General features: G+C 33.1%; 5 protein-coding genes and 1 long non-coding RNA gene across 7 annotated transcripts; 2 read left to right on the top strand and 4 right to left on the bottom strand.

The window, feature by feature from the left end:
* The first annotated feature begins 1,929 nt into the window (after positions 1 to 1,929).
* LOC114182238 lies at positions 1,930 to 3,137 on the top strand. Of its 2 annotated transcripts, none has more exons than XR_003604047.1 (4): positions 1,930 to 2,013; positions 2,116 to 2,198; positions 2,299 to 2,460; positions 2,964 to 3,137. It is a non-coding gene; the product is annotated as an uncharacterized LOC114182238 (long non-coding RNA). The 2 variants fall into 2 exon arrangements; XR_003604048.1 differs by having other exon boundaries at positions 2,116 to 2,203.
* A 4,360-nt stretch (positions 3,138 to 7,497) lies between these two features.
* LOC114180907 (miraculin-like) lies at positions 7,498 to 8,292 on the top strand. Its single transcript, XM_028067202.1, has one exon. It carries the CDS (start codon positions 7,687 to 7,689, stop codon positions 8,290 to 8,292), a length of 606 nt encoding a protein of 201 aa, XP_027923003.1. The 5' UTR covers positions 7,498 to 7,686.
* On the bottom strand, positions 7,663 to 11,010 carry LOC114182225 (UDP-glycosyltransferase 708D1-like). The gene is made up of 2 exons (XM_028069042.1): positions 9,187 to 11,010; positions 7,663 to 8,836 (listed from the first exon to the last, which is right to left on the bottom strand). The coding sequence occupies exon 1, from the start codon at positions 10,670 to 10,672 to the stop codon at positions 9,230 to 9,232; it is 1,443 nt and encodes a 480-aa protein (XP_027924843.1). The 5' UTR covers positions 10,673 to 11,010; the 3' UTR covers positions 7,663 to 8,836; positions 9,187 to 9,229.
* Positions 11,011 to 12,449: 1,439 nt separating this feature from the next.
* Positions 12,450 to 14,012, bottom strand: LOC114180906 (pentatricopeptide repeat-containing protein At2g20540-like). Its single transcript, XM_028067200.1, has one exon. The coding sequence runs from the start codon at positions 14,010 to 14,012 to the stop codon at positions 12,450 to 12,452; it is 1,563 nt and encodes a 520-aa protein (XP_027923001.1).
* Positions 14,013 to 14,310: 298 nt separating this feature from the next.
* On the bottom strand, positions 14,311 to 15,235 carry LOC114182230 (miraculin-like). Its single transcript, XM_028069048.1, has one exon. It carries the CDS (start codon positions 15,233 to 15,235, stop codon positions 14,564 to 14,566), a length of 672 nt encoding a protein of 223 aa, XP_027924849.1. The 3' UTR covers positions 14,311 to 14,563.
* A 1,938-nt stretch (positions 15,236 to 17,173) lies between these two features.
* On the bottom strand, positions 17,174 to 20,566 carry LOC114182228. Its single transcript, XM_028069046.1, has 3 exons — positions 20,346 to 20,566; positions 18,806 to 19,106; positions 17,174 to 18,321 (listed from the first exon to the last, which is right to left on the bottom strand). Exons 2-3 carry the CDS (start codon positions 19,098 to 19,100, stop codon positions 17,333 to 17,335), a joined length of 1,284 nt encoding a protein of 427 aa, XP_027924847.1. The 5' UTR covers positions 19,101 to 19,106; positions 20,346 to 20,566; the 3' UTR covers positions 17,174 to 17,332.
* Between the last annotated feature and the right edge of the window lie 4,911 nt (positions 20,567 to 25,477).

The following is a 25,477-nucleotide window of genomic DNA, read 5'->3' as shown; positions in this document are numbered from 1 at the left end:
CTCTGGTAGCTAAGGTCGGTAGTTAAGGATCGAGAATCTAACCAAACCTTTTAGATTATAACAAAAAGAAACATGTCCATTTTCGATAGAAGACTATTATTTTGTCATGATCCAATTTAAATTAAACAAGTGTGAACTAATTGTAAATCATTACTACTTATAAAAGTATAATAAATAATAAAACTTATAAAATGTGCCGAAAATAAAGAAAACAAGTGTAAATTCGGTGTACCAGAGATGCGATATGATTTTAGTTAAAACATTAGTTCAACAGAAATTTGTTCATATATTTTAATGTCAAAACACTAACATAAGATTAATTATAATAGTAATTAGATTGTGATGGCTAATCCGTCCAAATTTACCAAAGGTATTCAATTTTAGGCTTAAATAGTTATTTGGTCATAGTTTTGGTCGACTTTTTTCACTTTGGTTTTACTTTTGAAATTGTTTTCAATTTGGTCTTATTTTTCGTTATATTTTTTCAATCAACTCCTTTTCGTTAACTCCGTCTAAATCGTTAAAGGATGTGAACAGTAATTGCCACGTGTCATTTTGTGATATTTTTTATTTCTTTTAATTTTTTTTAAAATTTTTTAAAATTTTTTAAATTTTTTTTAAAATGTACACTTGTCAAGCTCATATTATGCCACGTGTCATTATTAATTTTTTATTTTTTATTTTTTTTAATTTAATTTTTTAATTAAAAAAAATCCACATGTCAAGCTAATATCATGCCACATGTCAGAATCATATTTTTATATTCAATTTGGTCCTAATATTCGTTATTTATTTTCAATTTGGTCCTAGTTTTTTTTTAGTTTAGTATTTTTGTTCCTCTCCAAAAACAAAATATAATTTGTATATAAATGTGGCTTAATTGCAGTTATATGAATATTCTTATTAAACTACATATTTTTATTAAATATTTTTAATTTAAAATTAGAGTTGGTTTAAAATTAAATATTTTTAACCTCTTAAAATTTTAAATTAATGGTGTTATTGCTTTTTTTCGTTTTAATTTTAAACTAATGCTAATTCTAAATTAAAAATATTTAACAAAAATATGCATTTTAATATATACAAATTAAATTTTGTCTCAATTTGGAGAGGAATAAAAATGTTAAATTTAAAAAAAAATTAGGACCAAATTGAAAATAATTAACGAATATTGGGACCAAATTGAATATAAAAAACTGACTCTGACATGTGGTATGATATTAGCTTAACACGTGGATTTTTTTAAAATTAAAAAAATTCAATTTTAAAAAAAAATAAAAAAAAATTTTAAAAAAAAATCACAAAAATGACACGTGGCATGATATGGGCTTGACATATGTACATTTTTTTTAAATTAAAAAAATTAAAAAAAATTAAAAAAGATTGAAAAAAATTAAAAATAAAAATTAAAAAAAAAATCACAAAATGACACGTGGCGGTTACTATTCACATCCGTTAACTATTTTAACGATGTTAGCAAAAAGGACTTGATTGAAAAAATATAACAAAAAGTAGGACCAAACTGAAAACAATTTTAAAAGTAGGACCAAAGTGAAAAAAGTCGACCAAAACTAGGACCAAATGACTATTTAAGCCTTAATTTTATAAGGATTAAAAATATTTAAGTAATAAATATTTTATTTGAGCTGCTATAAAATAACATTTGAGAAATAAAAACATGAATATAGAATACACAATTATATAATTACACGTGAATAATTAATGAATAATCTACTATATGTACTATATAACCAAGAAAATTTAAGCATAACGAAAATACTTAATTATTCCAATTTAATGTCCTGACACAGTCCATTACTGTGGCTATTTAGTCATTTTTCAAAATTGTACACATCACTTCTTATACCGACACGTGTACACCTCCTTATAGTTCATATTCATTTCATACTTTTTTTCCACATCCTTCTTCACATTCATCTTTTTCTTTCGACCTTGAAATATTTTCACCTCCTTGTTCATATTCATTTTCATCTTCTTCTTTTTTGCTTGAAAGTAAGTTTATTCCTTTTTTTCATAGTTTGGTTGAAAGGTTACATTTGTAGTTGCTTTGATATTCTTTGGTTAAGTTTATTTTTTCTTCAACCTGTTTTAAAGCTTCAACCTTTCTTGATGGACAAATGGATTGATTTGTCATACAGTAATCTTTCTTCTTCATCAAAAGTAGGAATGGTTCGAAGGTTAGGTATTCTTCTTCTTCTTTTGCAATCTTCCTTCTCTTCTTCTTTTGTAGTTCTCCTTCTTCTTCATCAAAAGTTTTTTCTTTTTTTTGTATTTCAGGGCTACTATATCGGATGGACACCAAAAAATGATGAATGGATGGTTTCCACTCTTTCTTCTCTTTCGTATCTTCAAATTTCTCTGTTGGGTTTCTTTCTCTCCAAATCTCCATTGCATGGAGGATGAAAATGAGAGCAAAGGTGGTGTTGGGTTCAATGATAGGTATTTTCTTCTCTTTTTTTTTTGGAATATGTTTAGGTTTTGATTGAAGTTCGTCCCCTTTATTTTTTTTTCATTTACGTATTTTCACTCTTCGCACTCCTTTTTTGTAACCACGAATGATGGATTGACAATGCTTTTGCGTTTTCGGCCTCTACACTCATACCTCCTATCGTATCTAACTCACCCATTACATTTCCATTCAAAAAATCTATCCTTTTGCAATTTATCCTCGTGTCGCCACTAAAGAAGCCCTCAAACACTCTTCCACTCTTTTCCATTCCCAACCCTAAAAAAATACTTTTCTTCATTACCAATCCTAAAAAAATGCTTTTCTTCATCCACAACCCTAAAAAACACTTTTCTCCATTGTTTTATTCTATAAGCCAACAAGTTTTTTTCAAAAATCATTAGCCATGTATGATTTTTATTTCATTTCATGTTTGTTCTATTTTATATAGGTTTTCTGACTCCCTTTACACTTTCATTATTTTTGGGTTATGTAGAAAGAAAAAGATTTTACCGTGAAAACCTAAGGTAACGTATTTCTATATTACCAACCAAAGTAAGGCTTTTGGATTGTTGAAGTTGATGTAAAATGTCAAATTTTTTGACTTTATTTTTGCTTACATGTGATTTTATTTTCATAGTTTTGTGGGTTTGTAATGTTTGTATAGGACAAACTATATGATATTTTTTTTAAATTAAAAATTGATGTATGGAAATACATGAACCTTGAACTAATATTTGTTTGACAAGTGCTTGGAAATGTGTCACCTATGTGTTCTTCTTAGGTTCATTTGCTATTTGTTGGCAAGTTTTTCAAAGTCAGACCCTTTCTATTCACCATGTTTTTAATCTTAATTTTAAAATAGATAAAGGAAACTAAGAAATATAAGAGTTTCATCTTAATGTGGTTGAGTTGACCAGAATACTAGAAATTGTTGCTGCTTGAAACCCAAAAAATTCATATAGCCAATTGGAATGAAGGTTCAAGTAGGCATTATAATAGACCTATAATGCTCAATATGCTTATTTGTGAAGGCTTAAAAATATTATTCCGATAAATGTGGTTTTGGATGTAAATTTCTTACTTTACTGTATAGATGGTGTATGAGATTTGTTGGGCAACCCAATACTATTATTTTCTTCCTTTTGATAGATTCTTCTATTACAATAACAAAAACAAATATTTGAAAAATGAAAAGACTTGAAAAGTTGAGAAATGAAAAAATAAGTTATCATTACAATAACAGAAGTAAACGTGAAAATTGAAAAAGAAAAGACTTGAAAAGACAAATTATTATTACAATAACAAAAGCAAACATCAAAATTACAAAATGAAAAGACTTGAAAAGACAAGTTATCATCTATATTCGTTGATAATGATAAATATTTAATTATGTATCATTTTATTATTATAAATCTTTATGTATGCATCAATAATTAGTTATTATAAATTTAATGTCTTCATTGATAACAATATCTATATGTATTTATGTTCAAAAAATTTCAATCTCAATTTTATTTTACTCTAACTTATTTTAATAGGAATTACACCTCACAATGGGTTTGTATTTTACTTTAACTTCATTATTCATACTTCCATGTCGCTTTTGTTTAGAATATTTTAAGTTTAATTTTGTTTTCTCTGATTCAGTATGTCAACCCCTTTTTAATATTTTTATTACTTCTAAATTGTCTATATATACATGTGTTTTTATTTAAAAATCTTTAACATCAACTTTATGTTATATTTACTTATACTAGACCATATTATACAATATATCTATATCTTACTTTAATAATGACATGTACATACACATCTTATTTTAATATATTATATAACTCAAAAAAATTAATTATAAATTTTGATCATATAACAATATTATTTTACTACATATCACTAATCAATTAATCAATTAGTATGAATTTTATAATTTAAAACAAATAAATCCGAATTTATTATTTTTTATAGTATAAGTATTGTTACTGTTGTTATTATTAATATCATTGCTATTAATAATATTAACATTAGTATAATCCATTATTATTATTATTATTATTATTATTATTATTATTTTAGTTAGATTTTCTATAATCTATTATTTTAATATAAACGAATCAATATTAAAAGAATACTATTTATTTTCAATTAATTTATTATAAAATAGTAATAATAATTAATTATTTAATTTCTTATATTATTTAAATATAATATTATATATATAATATTATTTAACTGTCACGTCATACTTTAATAAAAGTTTTGATTTCATTTGAGGTTTAATTATTTTTTTTCTTTATTTTTGTCTAAAATTGTCTAATTAATCTTTTAATTTTATTAAATTTTAATTTGATTCTAATTTTTTAAAAGTTGATATAATGTGATTTTTCATTTTATCATTGGTATCTTTCCTCTCTGCTTTTATTGTTCAAACTTAACCTGAGTTCACATACTTACAAACTCTTTAACTCATAAAGCAATCTATAAAACCCTCTATCTTTTTCTCTTCCTCGTAAACAATTAATAATAACAAATTGATAGGAACGCTCACTCCCTCGTAACAGTTTGCATAGTATCATCTCAGCCAAAAACTTTCCTTTAAAATTAGTGGTGTCAATTAGGGCTTGGTCCATCAGGGCGACTCGCAAGTTTGCGAAAAAAATGCGGGACGAGCCAATATTAAGCCCGCCAGACTTGTAGTGGTCCGGTCCGCATAAGTTGGCAGTCCGCACGGACTGGTCCAAGGCCGGCGTAGGCCGGCGTAGGCCGGCCCGCAAGCCTGCATAAAATAAAATAAAAAAAACTTACATCTGTGTATATTAATTACTTTTTTTTATGGACTCTTGCATTAACGTTTCAAATTCTTGTATAACTGGAAAAGACAAGTATTATGTATTTTTTGATGTGCTAAAAGTTAAAGAATACATTGCATTATATATGTCATAGTATAAATATAATGAAAATGTTGAATTATCAATTTATCATCTAATTTCCCAAAGTCTTTACTTAATTTTGTAAACTTCTTAAAATTTCTTAATTTTTAAACATTGAAAGTTTTATCACAAAATTTAAAAACAAATTAAAAAAAAAATAAAAAAAAAACGGACCAGCCTGCGGACCCGCAGGTCAAGGAATATGCGGAGCTAACCAGGATTTTCAGCCTGCATAAAGTGTACGGATGGGGCGGGCCAGCCCGCATTGTGCGGGCCTTATGCGGAGCGAGCCTAAACTGGCCGGTCCGACTCGCATTGTCATCCCTGTTTGAAATACTATCTGATGTGTAACCCTCCAAAGACTCTGTTATTGTACACCAAAATATTGAACATTTTTTGTTTTCTAGAAATCACCTTCCCCACATGATTTTGTGGCCATTCTCAGCTTAACCCAGCTATAACACTCATTCTAAACTAGGATTGATTTTCTAGAAGTCAGAAACAAGTGTTGAGTTGTCTGTTTCTGCTACTGAAAAAAGAGGGCATGCCAGATCTTCATTGTCTTGTATCACCTTCCTCGTCTCTGGAAACTTTAGAAGAACACCGTCATGTAAAAGAAATTATTTTATCAGCCAATAAAATATTATCCTCATACATGTTTATAACAAGTTATCGTAGAAGTTAAAATTAGATTACGAGAAAGGAGTGCAATAAATTTTATAGTTTAAGTAAATGATGTAATTTAAGAGACTAATTTATTTTGTTTGAATTTTTGAAATTTTTTCAAGAAAAGTAACATATTTGGAAGAAGAGAAAATTAAAAAAAAAAATTGAAATTAGAAAATTTAAAAAATGTATTTCAAATGTAGATTTTAAAATTTAATCATAAAAAATAAAGAAATTGAAATTTTTTATTGTGGAATTTTTCATTGCTTAGGACAAAAAAAGTCTATGGGTCCAAAAAGCCAAGTCGGGTCAGGTAGAAGATCGAGATGATTCAATTCGGGCCAAACGTTGACGAAAGACGAATTGAGCTAGCCTGAGCCAAAATTCGAGCCTAGTCAGCCTAGGTCGAAGGTCGAGCCGAGTTGGCCCTGACCCAAGGTCAAGACGAGATGGCTCTAAGTCGAGTCGACTCTGATCAAAGGTCAAGTTGGATTTTCCTTGACCAAATGTCGAGTCGAGTTGGTCCTGACCAAAGGTTGAGACGAGATGGCTCGCCAAGTTAGCTTGGGTCAAAGATCAAGTCGAGTCTTCCTGGATCGAAGTTCGAACCAAATCAATCCAAGCTAAAGGTCTAGACGAGATGGTTCTGAGCTAAGTCAGCCAAAGTTCAAGCCAAGTCGGCCTGGGCTGAAGTTCGAATTAAACCAATCTACCATAGTTGAACATTGAGTCGAGTCAACTTGGGCCGAATCAGTTCGAATCGGATAAAGTCGAATCAATTCATATTGTGCCATGATCAAATTGATTCGAATCAACCTATGTCAAACCAGCTGAAGCAGAAGTAAGTTAAATTAAACTCAAAGGTAAAATTAAATTTGCCATAAAATAGAAATTAAAATTGAAATGTAAAATATTATAATTACTTCATATTAAAAAAATGAAGAGAATTTAATTACAAGTAGATCGATTACTAATGTATTTTTTTAAAATTGTTAAAATCTCTCGTCGAAATACAATACAATGTTAGTCTCGGTGACTTTTACTTATAAAAGTATTGCGCGTACAATTTGCTGAATTTTAATGGTTTTCTGAAAAAAAAAAATTGGAGTTCTGGATTAGGGAGATAAAATATTTGATTATTGATTGTGCAACTTCTTTTCTGCCCCCCACATGCCTAAATTTGAAGAAAACAACAATGAACCTAAAGAAAAAGAAAAAGAAAAAGAGAAAAACAGGATATTCATTCTCACAATACAGAGCTTAAAAAGTGAAAATGCACTAATCTATGTGCTTCGTTTTGCTTTACATCCTAAACAAGACCAAGCACTTTCCCTCAAGTCTTAAACATGGTACAAGAAGTTAGGCTTTTAAAGATTGAGACTAAACCAAATTATAACTTCACCCAAAACTTATAAATCTAGCCAATTACAGCGCTGTGAACTACACAATTTTTTTGACAAAATTGAATCTTTTATAGGCCAATTGTATGAGAAGAAATCCAGACTTTGGTGCACATGGGTACATAGATTTTGATCCACCCCCGGCTTATATAATGTAAATCTCCCCCTTCTTCCGTATCCATCTCACAAGTCTTACAAGAAAAATTAAATAAAACACAGAAAAATGAAGATGACATTGGTAGCATTGGTCCTAGTGGTTGCCTTGAGCACAAAGGCACTACTTGGGGAAGCAGGTCCTGCACCAGACCAAGTTGTGGACACATCAGGGAAAAAGGTGAGAGCTGGTGAGAATTACTACATAGTTCCAGCATCCTCTGATATAGGTGGCCTTGCTCTTTCAACCACAGGTCAAGATTGTCCTCTTGATGTTGTAGCTGTTGATGGTTACCAAGGCCAGCAATTGAGCTTTCTTCCTGTTAATGATAAGAAAGGTGTGATTCGCGTTTCCACTGATCTCAACATCTTTTTCTCCACCTACACAAGTTGTTCTCAGTCCACAGTGTGGAAGCTCAAGGATTATGATTATTCAACATCACAGTGGTTTCTCACAACTGGTGGTTCTTTGGGCAACCCTGGCTCTCAAACCATCACCAATTGGTTCAAGATTGAGAAGTACGAGGATGCTTACAAGATGGTTTATTGTCCAAGTGTGTGCAATTATTGCAATTATCCATGCAGTGACATTGGGATATATCAGGACCAATATGGCAAGCGTTTGGCTCTAACTTCTGAGCCATACAAAGTGCAGTTCCAGAAGGTTCAATACTAAATGCTGAATATACAATATCTTGATGAGTAAAGTGTAAGCCACTGCTTGCACTTTACTTACAAGATTATTCTCAAGTTGAGTTCCATGGACTGAACTATACATAATGAATAAACAAGATGTCTTCTATTTCGAGTCTTTCTAAATTTTCTAGTTTCTGTTTGTCGTTATTTCCTAGTAAGAAAATCTTTGCTAAGACCGTAAACTCCTACAAATATATTTAAGGTAACAAAACTTTCATTCATAGAAGTATTTTCCTTTGAAGAATTAACACTACCATTATGGTTGTTAGTTACTGCTATAGTTGGCTAAATCATACCGAAAAGAATCTCAGCTTCTGAACCAGTTGCTCAGGTGGCTTTCCCTCTGAGAGCTGGCATGGTTCACCTCAACCAATTCTCAGAATAGCAACATTGTTTCTCCATTATGGTTGCATAATCACATTCATCATTTCCAAACCCACACTCTTTCTCCGTGAGTCAAACCTCATCTCTTGCTTTGTGCTTTTCCAAGCCAATTCGTTCAAATAGACTTCAATCTCAACCCTCTGCATCCAACAATGAATATTTTGATATATACTTTTAAAATTATTTGTTATACGTATTTTGTTTAAATTCTCATGAAAATTATTACTGAAATTCAAATCTACAGGAAATAAAGTGGACATTTACCACTTAAACACTCTTTAAACCTTAAAACATCTCGGATTTTAATAAATTTCCAAACCCCACTGCAACATTTTTGTAACAAAGAAATACAGAGCATTAAACACAAAGACTGAACCAAATTAGAAAATGTAACCACAAATTACAGGTTCAGTAGATGTTTGCTTACTACTTCATGCAATTGAGATCACTACTGTGTTATTTTCTGAAAGAACTTCAAATGCAGACTTACACTTATTATTGTGAATAGGCAAAATACTAGAGAGTGTCAATGCTCAGTTAACTTGAGCATTCCTCTTCCACTCCTCAATTAGTCTCTTAATAATAACCTCACAACTCCCACCAACACCACAAGCCTTCCTTGCTGCATCCTTCATTTCTCTAGCTTTGACCCTCAAAGACTCATCGCTCATCATCTGTTTGATTTTCTTAGCAATCTCCGTCCCTTCCACCACCTTTTGTGTCCCCCACCCCCATTCCTCAGCCCAAATCCCAACCCCACTCATCTTTATGGCTTCTGAGGTCATCTTCTGATCTCCATACTGAGGCCATGTCAGAATAGGCACTCCTTCCCACACGGCCTCGGTTATCGAGTTCCACCCTCCGTGACTCACAAACCCCCCCACTGCAGGGTGCCCCAGAATCTTCATCTGATCCACATACTCCTTCACAACCACACCCTTTTCCCTCACCTTACCCATCAACTCACTCCCCAACACATCCTCCAAATCCTCCCCCTCTTCTCTGTCAACCCTCTTCAACTTCACCACCCACACAAAACCATACCCACATTCTATTAACCCCAAAGCCGTGTCCTTTATCTGCTCCCTCCTTGTCTCAGTCCTGCTCCCCAAGCTAACATACACCACCGACCCTTCAGCTTGTTCATCAAGCCATTCCAGTATCCAACTCATGCTACCCTTTTGACCCTCATCCACATTTTCAAACTCACATGCCATTAAGGGACCAATTCCATACACCGGAGGCAACCCTCTAACAACTTTTCCTTCATTCAACGCTGCCAGTGCCTCTCCTTCCAGTTCCTCAAACGAGTTGATCAAAACCCCATCGAGCTTCGTGAGGTTTCGACTGTCCTCCATGATCATTCTCTGAAAGGAGTTGCTACCTTCTAGAAGAAAAGCGACAGGGACCGAGGATCTTGGTATTGGCGATGTGAAGCCCGGGACTCGAACAGCATCCCCAATGAACGTAGAAGGGTGCGGTTGTGCAGCTGGATCGGAATCAGCAAGAACAGCAACGTATGCATTGAAAGACAACATTCTGGCTGAGGAGGTAAAGTAAATGTAAGTGGGACAAAGGAGTTTGTCTGAAATTGAGACTACAGCGGAGATTAAGGAAACATTGTAGATGAGAGCAGAAAGTGGTGTTGAGAGTGAAGATAGGATTGGAGGTAGAAGGTGAACGGAATGACGAATGGTTTGAAACTGAAGGTAAAAGGGGTCGATGTTGGTGGAAACTGTGGTTGGATCCAATGGAATGAGGTTGAAGTGAACTTGAGTTACTTGATGAGGGAAAGAAGAACAAAAGCTAGAGATGAGGTTTGATTCAGCAATGGAGACAGTGGGTTTGGGAGTGATGAGAGTGACTTTGCAACCATTGCCGAGGAACAGTGCCGCTAGTCTGAGACATGGGTTGAGGTGGCCCATGCCAGCACTTGGGAGGAAAGCCACATGAACAACTGCTTCAGAAGCAGACATTGTTGTGATGTGTTGAATCACTGAAGAGAAAGCCGTAGCTGTTGTGAGTTCAGGGAAGAGATAAGGTTATACTTTGTTTGCATCAGGGAGGAGAAAGAAAGAAAGATAAAGAGGAAAAGAACAAAAGACATTACAAAATAAAATTGGTTGAATTAAAGAAAAACAACGAAGTATTTAACATAAACAAGTGCAAATTCTTTTACATGGATCGCGAGCCAACCCTACCGCTTCATGCAGCCTTTGACCCATGTGAAATACAAATTATACAGACCAAACTTTTGTGAATCAACAGGTTTAATGTCTTAACCTATCCTGATTTTTTTTCGACGGACCATTAGGCCAAACACACATTGTCCACTATGTTTGCACAAGAGTTGTAGGACAATATTTTGAATAAACAAAGTGTTGATAAAGATAAAAAAAAAAAGAAACAAAACTAAAAGTTTATGACTCCCATTTGAGAAAGGAGAATGGTCATTGCCTTAGGAAGACCGTGTTTCGTGAATTTTATATGAAACTATTATTTCACTCGTGCAATACATGGGTTTTTCAAAATATAATATATTTATTATATTAATTTAAACTCATAAAAGTTTAATTATTATTTAAAAGGTACACAGGATTAATTAAAAACTATGGAACAGATCTTGCACAATCAGTCAACAAACTTTAAACTTTAAGTAATATACTAACAACGAAACCGAAGTTACCTATCATATTTAATTAAGATAGGGTTAAATATTTTATACTCCAAGAAGCAAAATTAAAATTTATATTGTCTTAAATTTAAATTTTTATATAATTTGATCTTAAACTTTAAAAATAAATATAGATATTCAAACTTTAAATTGAATTAATTGTTTACATTTACGATCAAATTTAAATATCAAACTTAAATATCAATATATTTAAAATACTATAAATTAAAATATTATATTCATTCATTTTTTAACTTTAAAAATTAAAATATATTAAAGTTTAGAATATTAACAAAATTTTAATTTTAGATTAAGTTTAAGGACTCAAAATATATATAACTCATAAATGTAATTTAACACGTTTGGACACATTGAAAATCAGTCATCTATACACTAATATATGAGTAAATTATACAAGCATCACATCTAACATAAAGTTCTAAAACAATAAACTTGTAAATGTTTTTTATAGACTTAATTAATTACTAATTTGATTTCTACATTTATATTTTTTATTTATTTTGACTTTTATATTTGTTTTGTATTCAATTGAGTCTTTAATTTTGTAAAAAAGTTTAATATAATCTCTTCCATTAAATTAGTGTTAATACTCTTTAGAAGTGTTAAGAGTTAAAATATAAATTTGTTACATGTCAAAATTTAAATTTTGAACTTCTCTAATTTTAACTTGTGATACCTTTAAAATAGGAAATGATTTAAATTTTGACAAATGAAAACCGTAAATTTTACCTGCTATATATTACCTGCTGTATATTACACATAGAATGAGGTATATATAACCGTGTAAACAATCAAGTATGCATGATCAAATCATATACAAGGAAAATATAAAGTTCAAGATTTTTCTTACAAAGAAATATATAAACATTATTAATATTCTAGATCGGAAACATGTCCCTTTATACATCACAAAGATAAATCGTTCAGACTTTTGATTGACTGAAATCTCCAAATTTCTCCTGGATCAAAAGAATGAAATGAATGCAGCAATTATAGTTCCTTGGTTCACTTTTCTGTCATTTGCTTCAATAGCAAAGGCCTCCACACCACAAGTCTTGTTAAAAATTATATGTTTCTGAATGCTCCTTCATTCCTTTCAGCAAGTGGCAAAGCTCTGCACTAACATGGAGTGATGTGTCTTCAGCAAAGAATTCTTGAACAACACCATTCACATCAACCATACTACGCCCAGGATTTTTTCTGACCCTCCTTTCTCTCATAAGCTTCCTTATCTCTGAAGCTTCCTTCCACATATCAGCAACACAATACATATTCCATAGAAGCATATAAACACCATCATCATTTGGTTCAAGTTCAATTACCTTCTTTCCTGCTATTTGAGCCATGCTCAAATTCCCATGGACTAAGCAAGCAGACAGTAATGATCTCCACATAGCAGCATCAGGGCTAATTGGCATCATCCCAATCACTTCTTTTGCATCTTCCAGCAATCCTGCTCTGCCAAGAAGATCCACCAGGCATCCATAATGTTCAATCTTTGGCTTCATGTAACGCCACTGAATCATTCTATTGAACAACACTTTTCCCTCCACAACTAGCCCAGCATGGCTACAAGCAGTCAAAACTGACAACAGTGTTACCTCATTTGGGTTAACCCCTGATTCTAACATGCGAGAAAAAGCCTCCAACGCAAGATGCCCTTCCCCATGATAAGCATAACCTGATATCACTGTAGTCCATGAAAACACATCCTTCTTCAAGATTTCATCAAATATCCTTACACCCAAGTCAAGCCTTCCACTTTTGGAGTACATATCCATCATAGCATTGCTCACCGCAACATCCAGCTCCAGCCTCCTTTTCTTGACACAACAATGTATACACCGACCAAAATCAAGAGCCCCAACATCCGCACACGCGGAGAGCACCGCCACCATCAAATCCGCACAATGAAGAGTTCCCCCATCATCAGCTTCCATCTGCTTAAACATCTCCAAAGCCTGAACTGGAGCTCCTGCTCTGACACACCCAGTAATCATTGCCGTCCACGAAACCAAATTTCTCTCAGGCATTGCATCAAACACTTCACGAGCACAACTCACATTGTTACACAACATGTACCCATTCAACAAACTAGTCCAAGAAAAGACATCCTTGGACCCCATCTTCTCAAAAACCAACGCAGCCATCCCCATCACCCCATTTCTACAATACATGTCAATCAGAGCATTCCCCACAACAGGGTTTTCATCAAAACCATTCCTCAACAGCATTCCATGAACAACCCTCCCTCTAATCAAATCCTTGCACTGCCCACAAGATGATAAAGCTGCGACAATAAGGAAGCTATCTGGTCTTAGACCCACATGCAAGCAGTGGGTAAACGCAGAGAGGGACTTGGAAGGAAGACCAGAATGAAGGTAGAGGTTGAGGAGGCATGTCCATGATACTATATCAGGATCATTAATCTGATCGAAGACCCTCTGTGCTTGTTCTGTTTTTCCGACATTCTTATAACTTTGAAGCAACTTGCATGACAAAGGTTGTCGGAGATTTTGTGAGTGTAAGAATCCCAGTGTCACACACAGTGCATGGATTCTCTTTAGCTGGTCGAGGCTTACACAATTGTTCAGTGCTCTCTTCAAGGATAGGTACTTCATCAAATCAAATTGGTTCGTAGTTCATATGGTTAGAACATAAAAATCATTTTGGTTTTTTATTTTCTAAAAAATATTTGTAGTCTTCTATTTTTAAATTTGAAACATAAAATCCAATAATTAATATTTTTTAATCTTTCAAAACGTGTTTTAAAAATAAAATCATAATAAAAATTTCAGATTTTAAAACAAATAATATATAGAATATGATATTTGTCCAATTCATCTATTTGGAGGTTGTAACATTAATTAAAATGTGCAGAGAAATTAGGAATCACAGACAAAAATGAAACAGTTGGTATGAGCAAAGAAACTAAATTTCATTTCATTTCACTTCATTGGAAACAAATGCATATTGGTGGCAAATCATAAAACAGATACAAGAACACTGTTTCTGATCTGTGCCATGAGAACCAAGAAATAAAAACTTCAGATGATTCTTTCTGCCGCCACACAAAAAATCCAGTTCCCTGCACTCTTCTTCTTCTTCTTCTGGCTTATTCATTATTCAAAGTCACAACCCCTATAACTACACATAGTTCAAAGCCACCAAATTACACAATGCTGAAGGGTTTCTTCTCATTGATGGCAACCTTCTGGAACCTAACATAGTAGGGTTCAATGTTGTCCCCCACAGCCATGACTTTGGTTCCATCAACATCTTCAAAGGTTCCCACAGGAGCACACAGTGTGCCAGGAACACTGGGGCAGAACTTGAAGCTGTAGATCTCATATGCATGATCTCCTTCAAGCCTCTCAATCTTGAACTTGCTTGTGATGTCTTCAGGGTTCCCTCTTGTGCTCACAAACCAGAACCCTGCTCCTTGCTTGCTCAGCCTCCACACTGTCGGCTGGTTGCAGACTGTGGCCACAGGGAAATCAATGGTGAGATCGGTGAGAGTTGGAATGTGGCCAAGCCCTTCTGCAAAGAATGCCACTGGTGACCCGATGAAAGAAGGGTTGCGGATAACATCAAGAGGGCATGTTTTGTTCCTTGTTTGGCCTAGTGTGAGACCTCCATCATCAGCCCAAAGTGGCCACACATAGTACCCTACTCCTGGTACCAAAGGGTTCCCTTGCTTATCCACCACTGGCTCAGGCTCAGCCGCCAGAAGTGGCTCTGTGTTCAAGGCCAAGACAAGGAGCAGGGGAAGAAACATGGCAACCTTCATTTTCTCAAGTAGTTTATGTTCTGTGTGTGTGTCTCTTGCATTCTCGTAATGCATCATTAAATAGTGCTGCATTTAGGCCAGTGAAATGATTCATTAGAAAATAGAAAAATTGGGTTATGCAGCACGAGGTGTATAGATTGCATAAATTATTATGATGTGAACATGTGAAAGTTAAGAGAGTTTGATAGAAAATTGTTTGTGGATAACTATGGAAAGAAATAAAGATGATTGTTTTTCGGATCAAATAATTCACTCTTCTCATTTATTAGTTAGTATTATATTTGGCTCGAGGGGCACGAGCTCTTCTAACTTTGATTTTCAGAATATAATAAAATGAACAGAACCACGATTGACTCTACAAAACACAAAACACGTTCCTCGAAATGTTCTTTTTCAGATGTTTACTATTCACAAGTATTCCTTTGATTAAAAGTGTTTACGATTACAAACATCTTTTTTCGCACATGTAAACTACATAGTCATTGCATCCAAGAGTTATTTATTTTTTGGTTAAACATATTTTTAAATTAGAACTCATATTTGTTTCGAATTTTGATTCAGTTTGGTAATCAACCTTTAAAAATAAATTAATAAAATCTTTCTATCCTAATTCTTAATTGTGTTAAATTTTACACACGATGTTTGAGTTGTTTTAACATACGAGAAGTTTTAATTTAAATCATTATTTAATAATATAAAAAAAAAACTTAGTGTCAATAGTTTGAAATGATTTTTTTTAAAGTTTAAGATTAAAATATATCGAGATAAAAATAAATTTAATTTTACATTCAAATTTAAGAATTAAAAACATTTTTAATTTTTTAATTTTTTTATTATTATTTTCATTTGTCAAGTTTACAAAATACTTCTTCAAAGTTGTGCCCAAAATATCGATATTAATGCCCCTTTTTGTTTTTTACTTGTGAAGTTGTAGGGTGTTGCAGAAAGAGAAAGAAAAACACCATAAATAGAATTGTTTCTTGTATTACAAAATGATGCACCAAAATTACAAAACCAGACACACATTTGTATTAGTCACCCAAAATACAAGAAAGGAAAGGAAAGTGTTTTTGTTTTTCTTTTCTTGCTATATAACAGTACACACTTTTCAGTGTACCAAAATAAACACTCCCTATTCTTCAATTGACAATCACCAATCCTGTTCCCACTTTCACCAACTGTGCTGCAAATTAGTTAATTCTTTGTCTTTTATTCATGATGTAGTGCTGCAAATTGCTGCAATCACATGCCCCTGCTGCAAGTTAATGAAACTTCACCACTTATGTCTCACACTAGGATAAACATATTTTATATACTATATGTTATTTTTTAATAACATTTGATGACCTTTAATTATTACATAATAATAATATTACTATTATTATTATTATTATTATTAAATTGTGAGACAGAGACTATTATATTGTGAATCTAGTTAGTAAGACTAAAAGGGCTTTCAAAGCTTAAGAAAGTAATCTAATAACATGTGGAGGATCCATTCCGAACTCTGGCTCTAACATGTCTTAATATAGATAACATAATAAATCTCAATGTTCACAATATACTTATAAGGTTAAAATAAGCATGTTAATCATTTAGTTGAATAAACTTTATCTTTTTAGTTTATATACTTAAAGTTCATTCATTTTAGTTTCTGTAAGTACTGTTTTTAGTCCTTTTTAATTCCTGACTCTATTCGGTAAATAAAAAATGCAACTATAGGGAATATATAGTTAAATCTCCATTTAACAAATAACACAAACATAATTATGTTGCTCAGCAATTTCTTGTCGACTAATACTAATCAAACAGTACGATTACACGCAAATTAAAAGTTAAAATTAAACAAAACAAATTTGATACACACTCGTGTTACAATCTCTTCACATTTTAAGTTGAACTAAAACCAGATTATAATCAATAATTAGATATTTCACATGATCAATTAAATAATATATTTTGAAATAGAAGGCCTCGGACAAATACTTCATCTAACAAAAATAATAATGTGCTTTGTTATAGATAAGATCATGAAATTAAAATCAATGGTAAAATTGTTTCATTTTCCACCAAATGTATAACGAATATCAGAGCTTATTTTTAGCTCATCATGGATTTGGTATGAAGGTATTGACATCGACACTCAGTTTGTTAAATGGAATTTTCCTGCACGGATTTACCATCCAAGTTCTCCTCATGATTCATCCCATTCAAGCTTTTGTTAAATTTTTCTCCAAGCTTTGACCATTCAGCTCGAATATGTGCTTGGTTCTTCTTGGCCACTTCCAACTCATTCTTCAAGTGAGGCACTTGTTCCTTCAACTCATCTCTTTGAGCTTTAAGAATCTTTGCTTCTTCAAAAGCTTCTCTTTTTCTCTTCGTACTGGTTACCTTAGCTGATTGAAAAACAGAAATGTTAGCTTTAATTGCATTTATTTGCTCCTCCAGCTCTTTCTTCCTTTTCTCCAAACATGATAACTGGTTGCTTAATTCATTCTCTAAGGACGAAACCTCCTTGAACTCCTTCTTGTTAGCTTCAAGATTTTCTTCAAGTTTATCTGCTTTCAAGATGTTGGTGTTGGCAGATTCTATTTTCCTATTAGCATCGTTGTAGTCACAACTCCAGCGAGTGAATTCCCTAGAAACTTCTAATATCAACAACCTCATTTCTGCAGAGATTCCATCGTCTGCAGATAACTTGGCAAGATATTCTATGGAGGATTTGATGGTACCAGATTGTCCAGTATGCAATAGATCAGTGAAGTCTTTGGAAAGAAGGTCTTGCAGGGTTTTCAATGCTTTCTTAGTCTCTTCAGAGGGTGTGGAGTTGGATAATTCAGTAACAACTGTGATATCTTGAGAAGGAGACATAACCGAGGTCTCTGCATCAAGAGAAGCATAAAATGCTTTCATTTCTACGTCATCCAGAGCGAGTTCCACCTGATTCTTGGGAGATTCAATGGTAGGTAGCATAAGGGGGGAACTAGTTTTTGCACGTAGTTCTTGAATGGAACTGGGAGCATTTCCAGTGGATGCAATAGTTGGAACTCGATTATTTGAAGTCGGAAAAAAGTATGGGACTTGTGATTCAGGCTCGATCTTCAACGGACGAACCATAAGCACTGTGTTTAATCCAGATTCTACAAAATAAAAATATATATTCCAGTGATAATGAGAGGTAAAATCTCGCATGGCCAATCGGAAGAAATGCAAAATGTAATAAAAAACACAGGAAAACAAGTTTCTCAACCTGCTGCATACATATAGCAAATCTAGCAGTGAAGCAAATAGTAAATGTTGTTTAAATCAATTTCTTACTCTATTATAGCTACCACATGTTGCATCGATTCATCATTATCAGTGACTTAAGGCAGACAACAACTTGAGAAACACGTGTGCAGGTGATTGACTATTGTCACAATAAAAGTTGAAAACTTATAAGTTATAACCATTTAGATGCCATGTCCTACCAAACTTTTTAAAAATTTTCAACTGTTAATTGATCAGACATTTGTTTGGGTCCATCTACCACATAATACTATAGAAGAGATTGATCAACTATATGTGTAAAGAAAATTGGAGTTGGAGATAACATCCATTTGGGGGAGCAAAGATAATGGTTACCTCTAGCACTACTGGGAAGAGCTCTAAAACACCCTGACGCCATTGAATCTTGAGTAGTAGCATCCAGACGTTTAGGACGCTTAGGGCATATCATTAAATGACGCTTTAAATGAGAAGTCCCACAGTTATCTTGCAACAGTTTTCCACAGTGTCTGCACAGAACCTTACTCCCTTCGATGGTTTGAATTCGCTGCATTTCTTCCCATACTTTAGAAGTCATTTTTGGGCGCTTGGAATTATTGCAATCATCATATTCATAATCTATCTCAACGCCTACTGTATTCTCATGAGTCATTTTCTCCTGTTAAATAAATACGAGTTAAACTTAGCAAACCAATTCATAATTTCAAATTCAAATAACATTGATCAAACAAATACAAATAGGTTAAAAAAAACTTGAATGTTGGCATCTACTATACATCAATAACAAATAACAATAAACAAGTCTTCAACACTGCAATATTTGTATTAAAAGTAAAGCAAACTTACCTGCACAGAATTTTTGATCAGCCAAACCATTCTATCACAGTTTTCTGAAATTTTCTTTTTAAAAATAAGCAATAAGACATAGCTGAATTAAAATTTCTTTCATCCACACATCATTCAATTCCACAAGTAAATAAAATCATAAAGTTACAAGTGTAACTCAGATATGAACACCAAAGAAGTAGCAAGATATTACAAATAGCTCAATTATCTTAAATAAGATAGCATAACAGAAAGTGCTGGACTCTTCAAACAGAAAGTCCAATTCTGGCAAGCAAAATGTTTTGCAGGTAAACAAAACAAGAAAATGAAAAAAACCTTATGCAAGAAAACTCAGACCATAAACCAACCATAAAACATGTTTTTCCATAGTTACAATTTGCATGCTACATGCATGGCATCAAATCCACCATCAGTTTAGACCAGAGTTAAAATATGTCTCTCTAATTTATTATGCCACAAACCCCGTCACCAGCTTGGTTGGTCCCGTCTCTTTTGCATGTTCAATCCAATCACTATTACTTTATCAGTTGTTTGTAGTTAGACCTTAAGGATGCTACAATACAAAGATGGTTTTATGCCAATTTGGTTTGTCTAATTATAATCTGTGGTTAATAATATTCTTTAAATAAAAGCTAATATCTTCTTTGTTTGACTACTACAATTCAAACTATTTTATCTTTTCTTACTTTTTTCTTCTGAATAATTTCTTTAACATAAACCCAAATTCTCCACCCTAAATTCTAACTATACCAAAAATTCAGTCTTTTTTTTTTCTTTTAACTTCTCAAATTCAAGTTTCACAGATCTCAACCAGAAAAAATTTATTGAGTCCTCTACTACATCATCTAACAATTGAAATTCAACCATAAAACATCATAAAACATGAAGCCCATAACAGAGAGGAGTGGACTTGTTTATCGATTTTGCCTCCAAATATCGAAATTATAAGAAAATTTGAGATTGTAGAATGGAAACAAAGGTAAAAAATTGAAAAACAATAACGCCATGCGTAGTTACAATAACAATTGATGAATAGGGTTTGTAGTGTTACTTGGGTTGTGTTATGCGACTAAACGTGCTGAAGGTGTTTGCAAGCGTCAACAACGGAAGTTCGGATACCGTAGCGGCTGAAAGAGACAGAAGCTGCATCAAAGTGATAGAAGGGACGGAAAACAGAAACTCAGGTATGTAGGTTTCGGGCTTGGGCCCGGCCCGGGCTATACGGCCACCGGTTCTGGTCAAGCCCATGGGCCAGAGAATTAGACGAGGAACTGGATAAATAGTTCCGTGGAATATTTGATTCCACGTCCAGTAAGTTGATTAAAATAATAAAAATAACTATGGGAACATAATTAGTTGTGATAATAAGTAACAACATGTTCACAACAATGAAAAAGGTTACTATTTTAAATTTAAATAAATTTTATTTATAATATTATATTTGAATTTTTTTTCAACAGCTTTATTTTTTAGTAGTCCTTATTTGGTAAAATTTTACATAACCAGGATTACTTAGACTGATACATCTCTGCTAAGGATCATATTATTAATAATTTATATAAAATATAACTTGTATTCATTCAACAGTGTATATTTTGAAATGATAGTCATATAATTCATATTTATAAATATTTTAAATATAATGATGTGTGCTAATTTTGAATTATTTGTTTTATAATTTTATGTACTTTCAATTTTGTTTAAGGAGAACTTTTATGTATTTCTGTTTTTAAATAATCTTTATCTGTATGTCAACATCATTTATTGCAATAAAATATAAAATATTAATGTTTATTAAAATGACACAAATAATATTTGTAATATCAATTACTGATAAAGAAAATTAAGCATGAATTTAGAAACTGAACCACCTCTTTTAATTTATGTTTCAATTTTAAATTTTTATTTAAACATATTTATTCTGTGCACACAAGTGCATAAGTATACTTAGTCTGCACATAAGTGCATATACATAATAAGTTTGTAGCAATCAAAGAAAAAAATTGTTAATATTTTTTATCATAACAAGCTATGACACGAATATTCTAAATATATTTAACCTAAATTATTTTTTTTAACATAATTTATTTCATACTAAAATTCATATAACTAAGATTTTAACTCAGAAAATGATTAAAGAACACAAGGTAAAATTAGTATATTAATATTTCTCTTAATCAATTTAATAATAATAGTGATACTATGACCAAACATACAACCAATTAGCCTATACTAGAACCACATACTTAATTCAGACTAGATGGAATTGGAACATTTATCCTTGTCCCACCAACCTTGATAGACACACAACTTAGATCTCATTGTCTCCTACAAAGGTAGCCATAAATTTCAAGACATATACAGCACCATAGATACAATTGTTCAAACAAGGGAGAGAGTAGATTACATTCTCCCATCAAAGAATCCCTAATATTTATCTCATGTTACCCTTTATTTTCTGATTTTACTGCCTTAACAATGAATGAAACTCAGTCTACAAGTAATATTGTACAGATAGTCCTGAAAATTAAGCTTATGTACCTTTATTCCTTTCTCCACCAGCTGCACTCTACATGTTTGTAAAATTGAAGTGCGCCTGAGTTACCTTTTGCTGTTTGAAATAGAATTACAACTTATTGTCATAAAAGATGAGTAAATTATTAGAGTTAATAATCCTGAATATATTGTTTCTCTCTGCATCGCATTCCAAAGTGTGTATCTCTTGTATTATCTGTCTAGACAGAGACTGTTATACTATTCTAATATCAGGTCTCGATTATTAGTCATTTAGCATAAAGGAAAATTATATATTAAAAAGCATCTGGTACATACATATATCAATCTTTTCAAAGTCTAGGGTACCCAATAATTTCATTAAGGAATTAACCAACACGGAATTAGAGAATTGCACAATTGTTTATGTTCATTCATTCCAAATTTGGTTGCAACTTGGAGAACAGAACCTAATTGTAGCAGCTAAAGAAAAAATAAAGGTGTCATGCTTTTTGTTGTACTATTCTCTATAATTTTGGCCATAATAAGATAAATTAGCAAGAGATCCTATCACCAATTAAATGAGCTTGGAAAGAATGGTCTAGACCACAGTTGAAGTTGATATTGTCAACTTAAAGGACATTTTGAAATATTTAGTGAAATATGTAATACTAAACAATGATTTAGAGAAACACGTAAATAACTTCAAATACTCAATCTATTTTATGTGGAAAGCTAAGTTAATATCTAAAGAAGTTCTAAAAGTACTCAAAACTAATAAACAGGGAATGTAAGGACCCTGCTTTGAGTACGCATAATAACAAGCATACCCAGTATAATTATGCTAACATATTAATAAAATCCTGATAACAATGCAATTACATAATACTGTATCACCGTGAAACTACTAACAAAATGCTGCATCATCGGATCCATATCTATGAATTTCAAGTGTCACAAAGCTTCCATTCAACAGAGCCAAAATAGAAGAAAACTTGAGGATATACCTGTTCTGCCAGTCTGATAGGAATTTTGAATACGGCGAGCTGAAAGGCAATAGCTGTGAGGTGAGAAATTCTTAGGCGCAACCAAGATCAATCAATAATTCTTTAGTGCATTAGCTCTGCGTTGGTTTTTCATCTTCTCTCCCTGTTGTTGTTTTCGAAGGATTTGCAACCAACGCAACTTCTTCTGATTATGTCCATGTGGCTTATTACTTGACTGTTTCACCACATCAAGCTTGGGAGGCTTTGGTTTCTTTGAATGCCGGATGTGTCTCAGTACCCCTTCCGCAAGTCTATTAAACTGCCCAACCTGGTTTCTTGACAACACTTTTGCAGCAGCCCCTCCCTTTGTCTTCTCAACTTTCTTTGTTAGCACTCCATGATTGTCTTTATGGTGGAAGACATTCTGCAAGTGATTCCACGTAGTAAGTCCATGACCTTCTCTAGAATGAGTGTTAACATGATCATCATGATGATGATGGTGATGATGGTGGTGGTGAAAGATTAGTCCTAACTTATTTCTCAGCCTCCTTAGTCTTCCAGTTGTTTCCTTATGATGTCTTTCATAGTGATGTCTATAAGATTTGAAACTTCCAAATCTAGAAGGGTCATCATCCATCTCGAGATATGAATTGTTAGTCTCCTCTGAACTGCCCTCATAATCCACTATCCTTCCTGATGAAGGACACTGTGTTCCATCTGACAAGGAATAGTCCTCAGAGTCACTACTACTACTATTAGGACTACCTTGCTGAGAGCTCCAGCGAGAAGAGTCAGAGTCAGACTTAGAGCTTGAGCTTGAGCTTGACTCCTCCTGTTCAAGATGTTGTTGTAAAACTCTTGTATTCCGTGGTTCAAGATGACTAGTGTTAAGAGTCTTTCTCCTGTCTCTGTGTTTATGGGAATTTACCTTAATTTCACTGGATCTCTGATCCAATAGGGTTGGTTTCATTATCATCTGATGAGGTGGTGGTTTTTCTCTCATTGCACTAATGGTCCTGGATCTAACTGACTTCTGTGTATAGGAAGATTCAGAACTCATTTCCCTTGGATTCTGGTCAGTCTTAGACCATGCCACTGAATTTTTTCTTGCTGAACTTTCCCTGTTTGTTTTACTTACTAACATGGAATGTTTCTTATTTTTATTGTCTTGATTCAGAGGGACCCTGGAACCTTGAATACCCTTACTAGCTCGAGTCTCAGAATAGGCATCACCGCTAACTAACCCATCCGTTGGCTTAACACTATCTATAGCTATGTTTCGTTCTGAATTTTGAATTCTTTCATGACTGCTCAAGCACTCTCCTCTTGATACCATCTGAGTACCAATTTGCTTCGGTACATCAATATTCTTTGCAGACTCTGCACTATTATGAAGCCAAGAGTTCTGATTTGCCATCTGACTTTGACTCAATGATTCCTTTCCAGGAAAAAAGGATTCCTCAAATGCACTTGCAGAAATCGAATTTTCATCCTTAAAACTCAATTTAAATGTTTTTTGACTCATCAACCTATGTCCTTTCAAGAGGGACTTTCCACTACTAATCTGACTTCCTGAAACTCCACTCTTTCTCTGGATTACAGGACTGTCTGAATTTGCTGCTTCATGCGAAGTAAGATGACCTGCACTGTTCTTAGTGGAATCCATCACATTGGAACAAATTTGGAAAGCCAAAATCCGAGACTCAATTTTTTTATTGCATTAACCAAATCATCAGAGAAATCTCCCTTCTGATCCGGATGTTCAACTTGTCCAGCAGCATTAGAGTTTCTTTGCGCTTCATGGATCCTGTTCAACAATAATGCATTATTCTCTTCATTTTGCTCATCATCTTTTGCATCAAACATTTGTAACGATTCTTTTGCATCCACACCATCACCATATAAAGGGTTTACATCATTTTGCTGTTGTTTGCTATGGATACTCTCAGTGTTGGGCAAACTGTCATTGTCATTAGACAGGTCTGTTGCCTTTACTGTATTCGGTTGCATCTTATTGCTTTCCTCACCTATACAGCATAATGTTTTACATTTTGTTCCTCCATCATCTGAGATACTAAACTTTGAGAGCTCTGACAGTTGTTTTCTTGAAATTAATCTCAACTGAGGCTGTTCATCCTTCTCTGAAGTCCTTTTACTACAAGTTAGATATTTCACTGAGCTTTGAGAAATGTTGGCTGCCACTAGAGAATTTGACTCCTGCCACTGGAGAAATGTTTTTTTTATTCAAAGAATGACTTTAGTAAAAGAAATCATATTCTTCATACTGCCTAAAGTTCAGTAAGTTCTACAATTTGAAGCATTACCATAAAAGTTCATTTGATTCCACTCATTAAGGTTAAAAATAGAAGAGAATCATATCTCTCATTTACAACTTTTTATTCTAAAAGGAAGGGTCCCATTGGAAAATGGGGAACCATATACATGCACCTTTAAATGAGTCTCAAAAACACTTTCAACAGCAACATCCAGCAAACTTTTCAATAAATTTCGTGCCCACTCAACCAACTGCCACAAACAAACGAAAATACACATCATAAGAGTTACCACTAATACACTCAGATGTCTCTGAGTAGTTAGTAATAATACTATCAATAACAACAGCAAGAACCAAAAAGAGAGAGTCTAAACACAATTCTTTCAGATTCTGTAACTGGTCCCGCTAATTTGGGAACAAAGCTCTCAA

The sequence above is a fragment of the Vigna unguiculata genome, chromosome 4, assembly GCF_004118075.2.
Source record: "Vigna unguiculata cultivar IT97K-499-35 chromosome 4, ASM411807v1, whole genome shotgun sequence".
NCBI lineage: Eukaryota > Viridiplantae > Streptophyta > Magnoliopsida > Fabales > Fabaceae > Vigna > Vigna unguiculata.
Note: the sequence above shows the minus strand (reverse complement) of the source record. Positions and strands in the feature narration are given on the sequence as shown.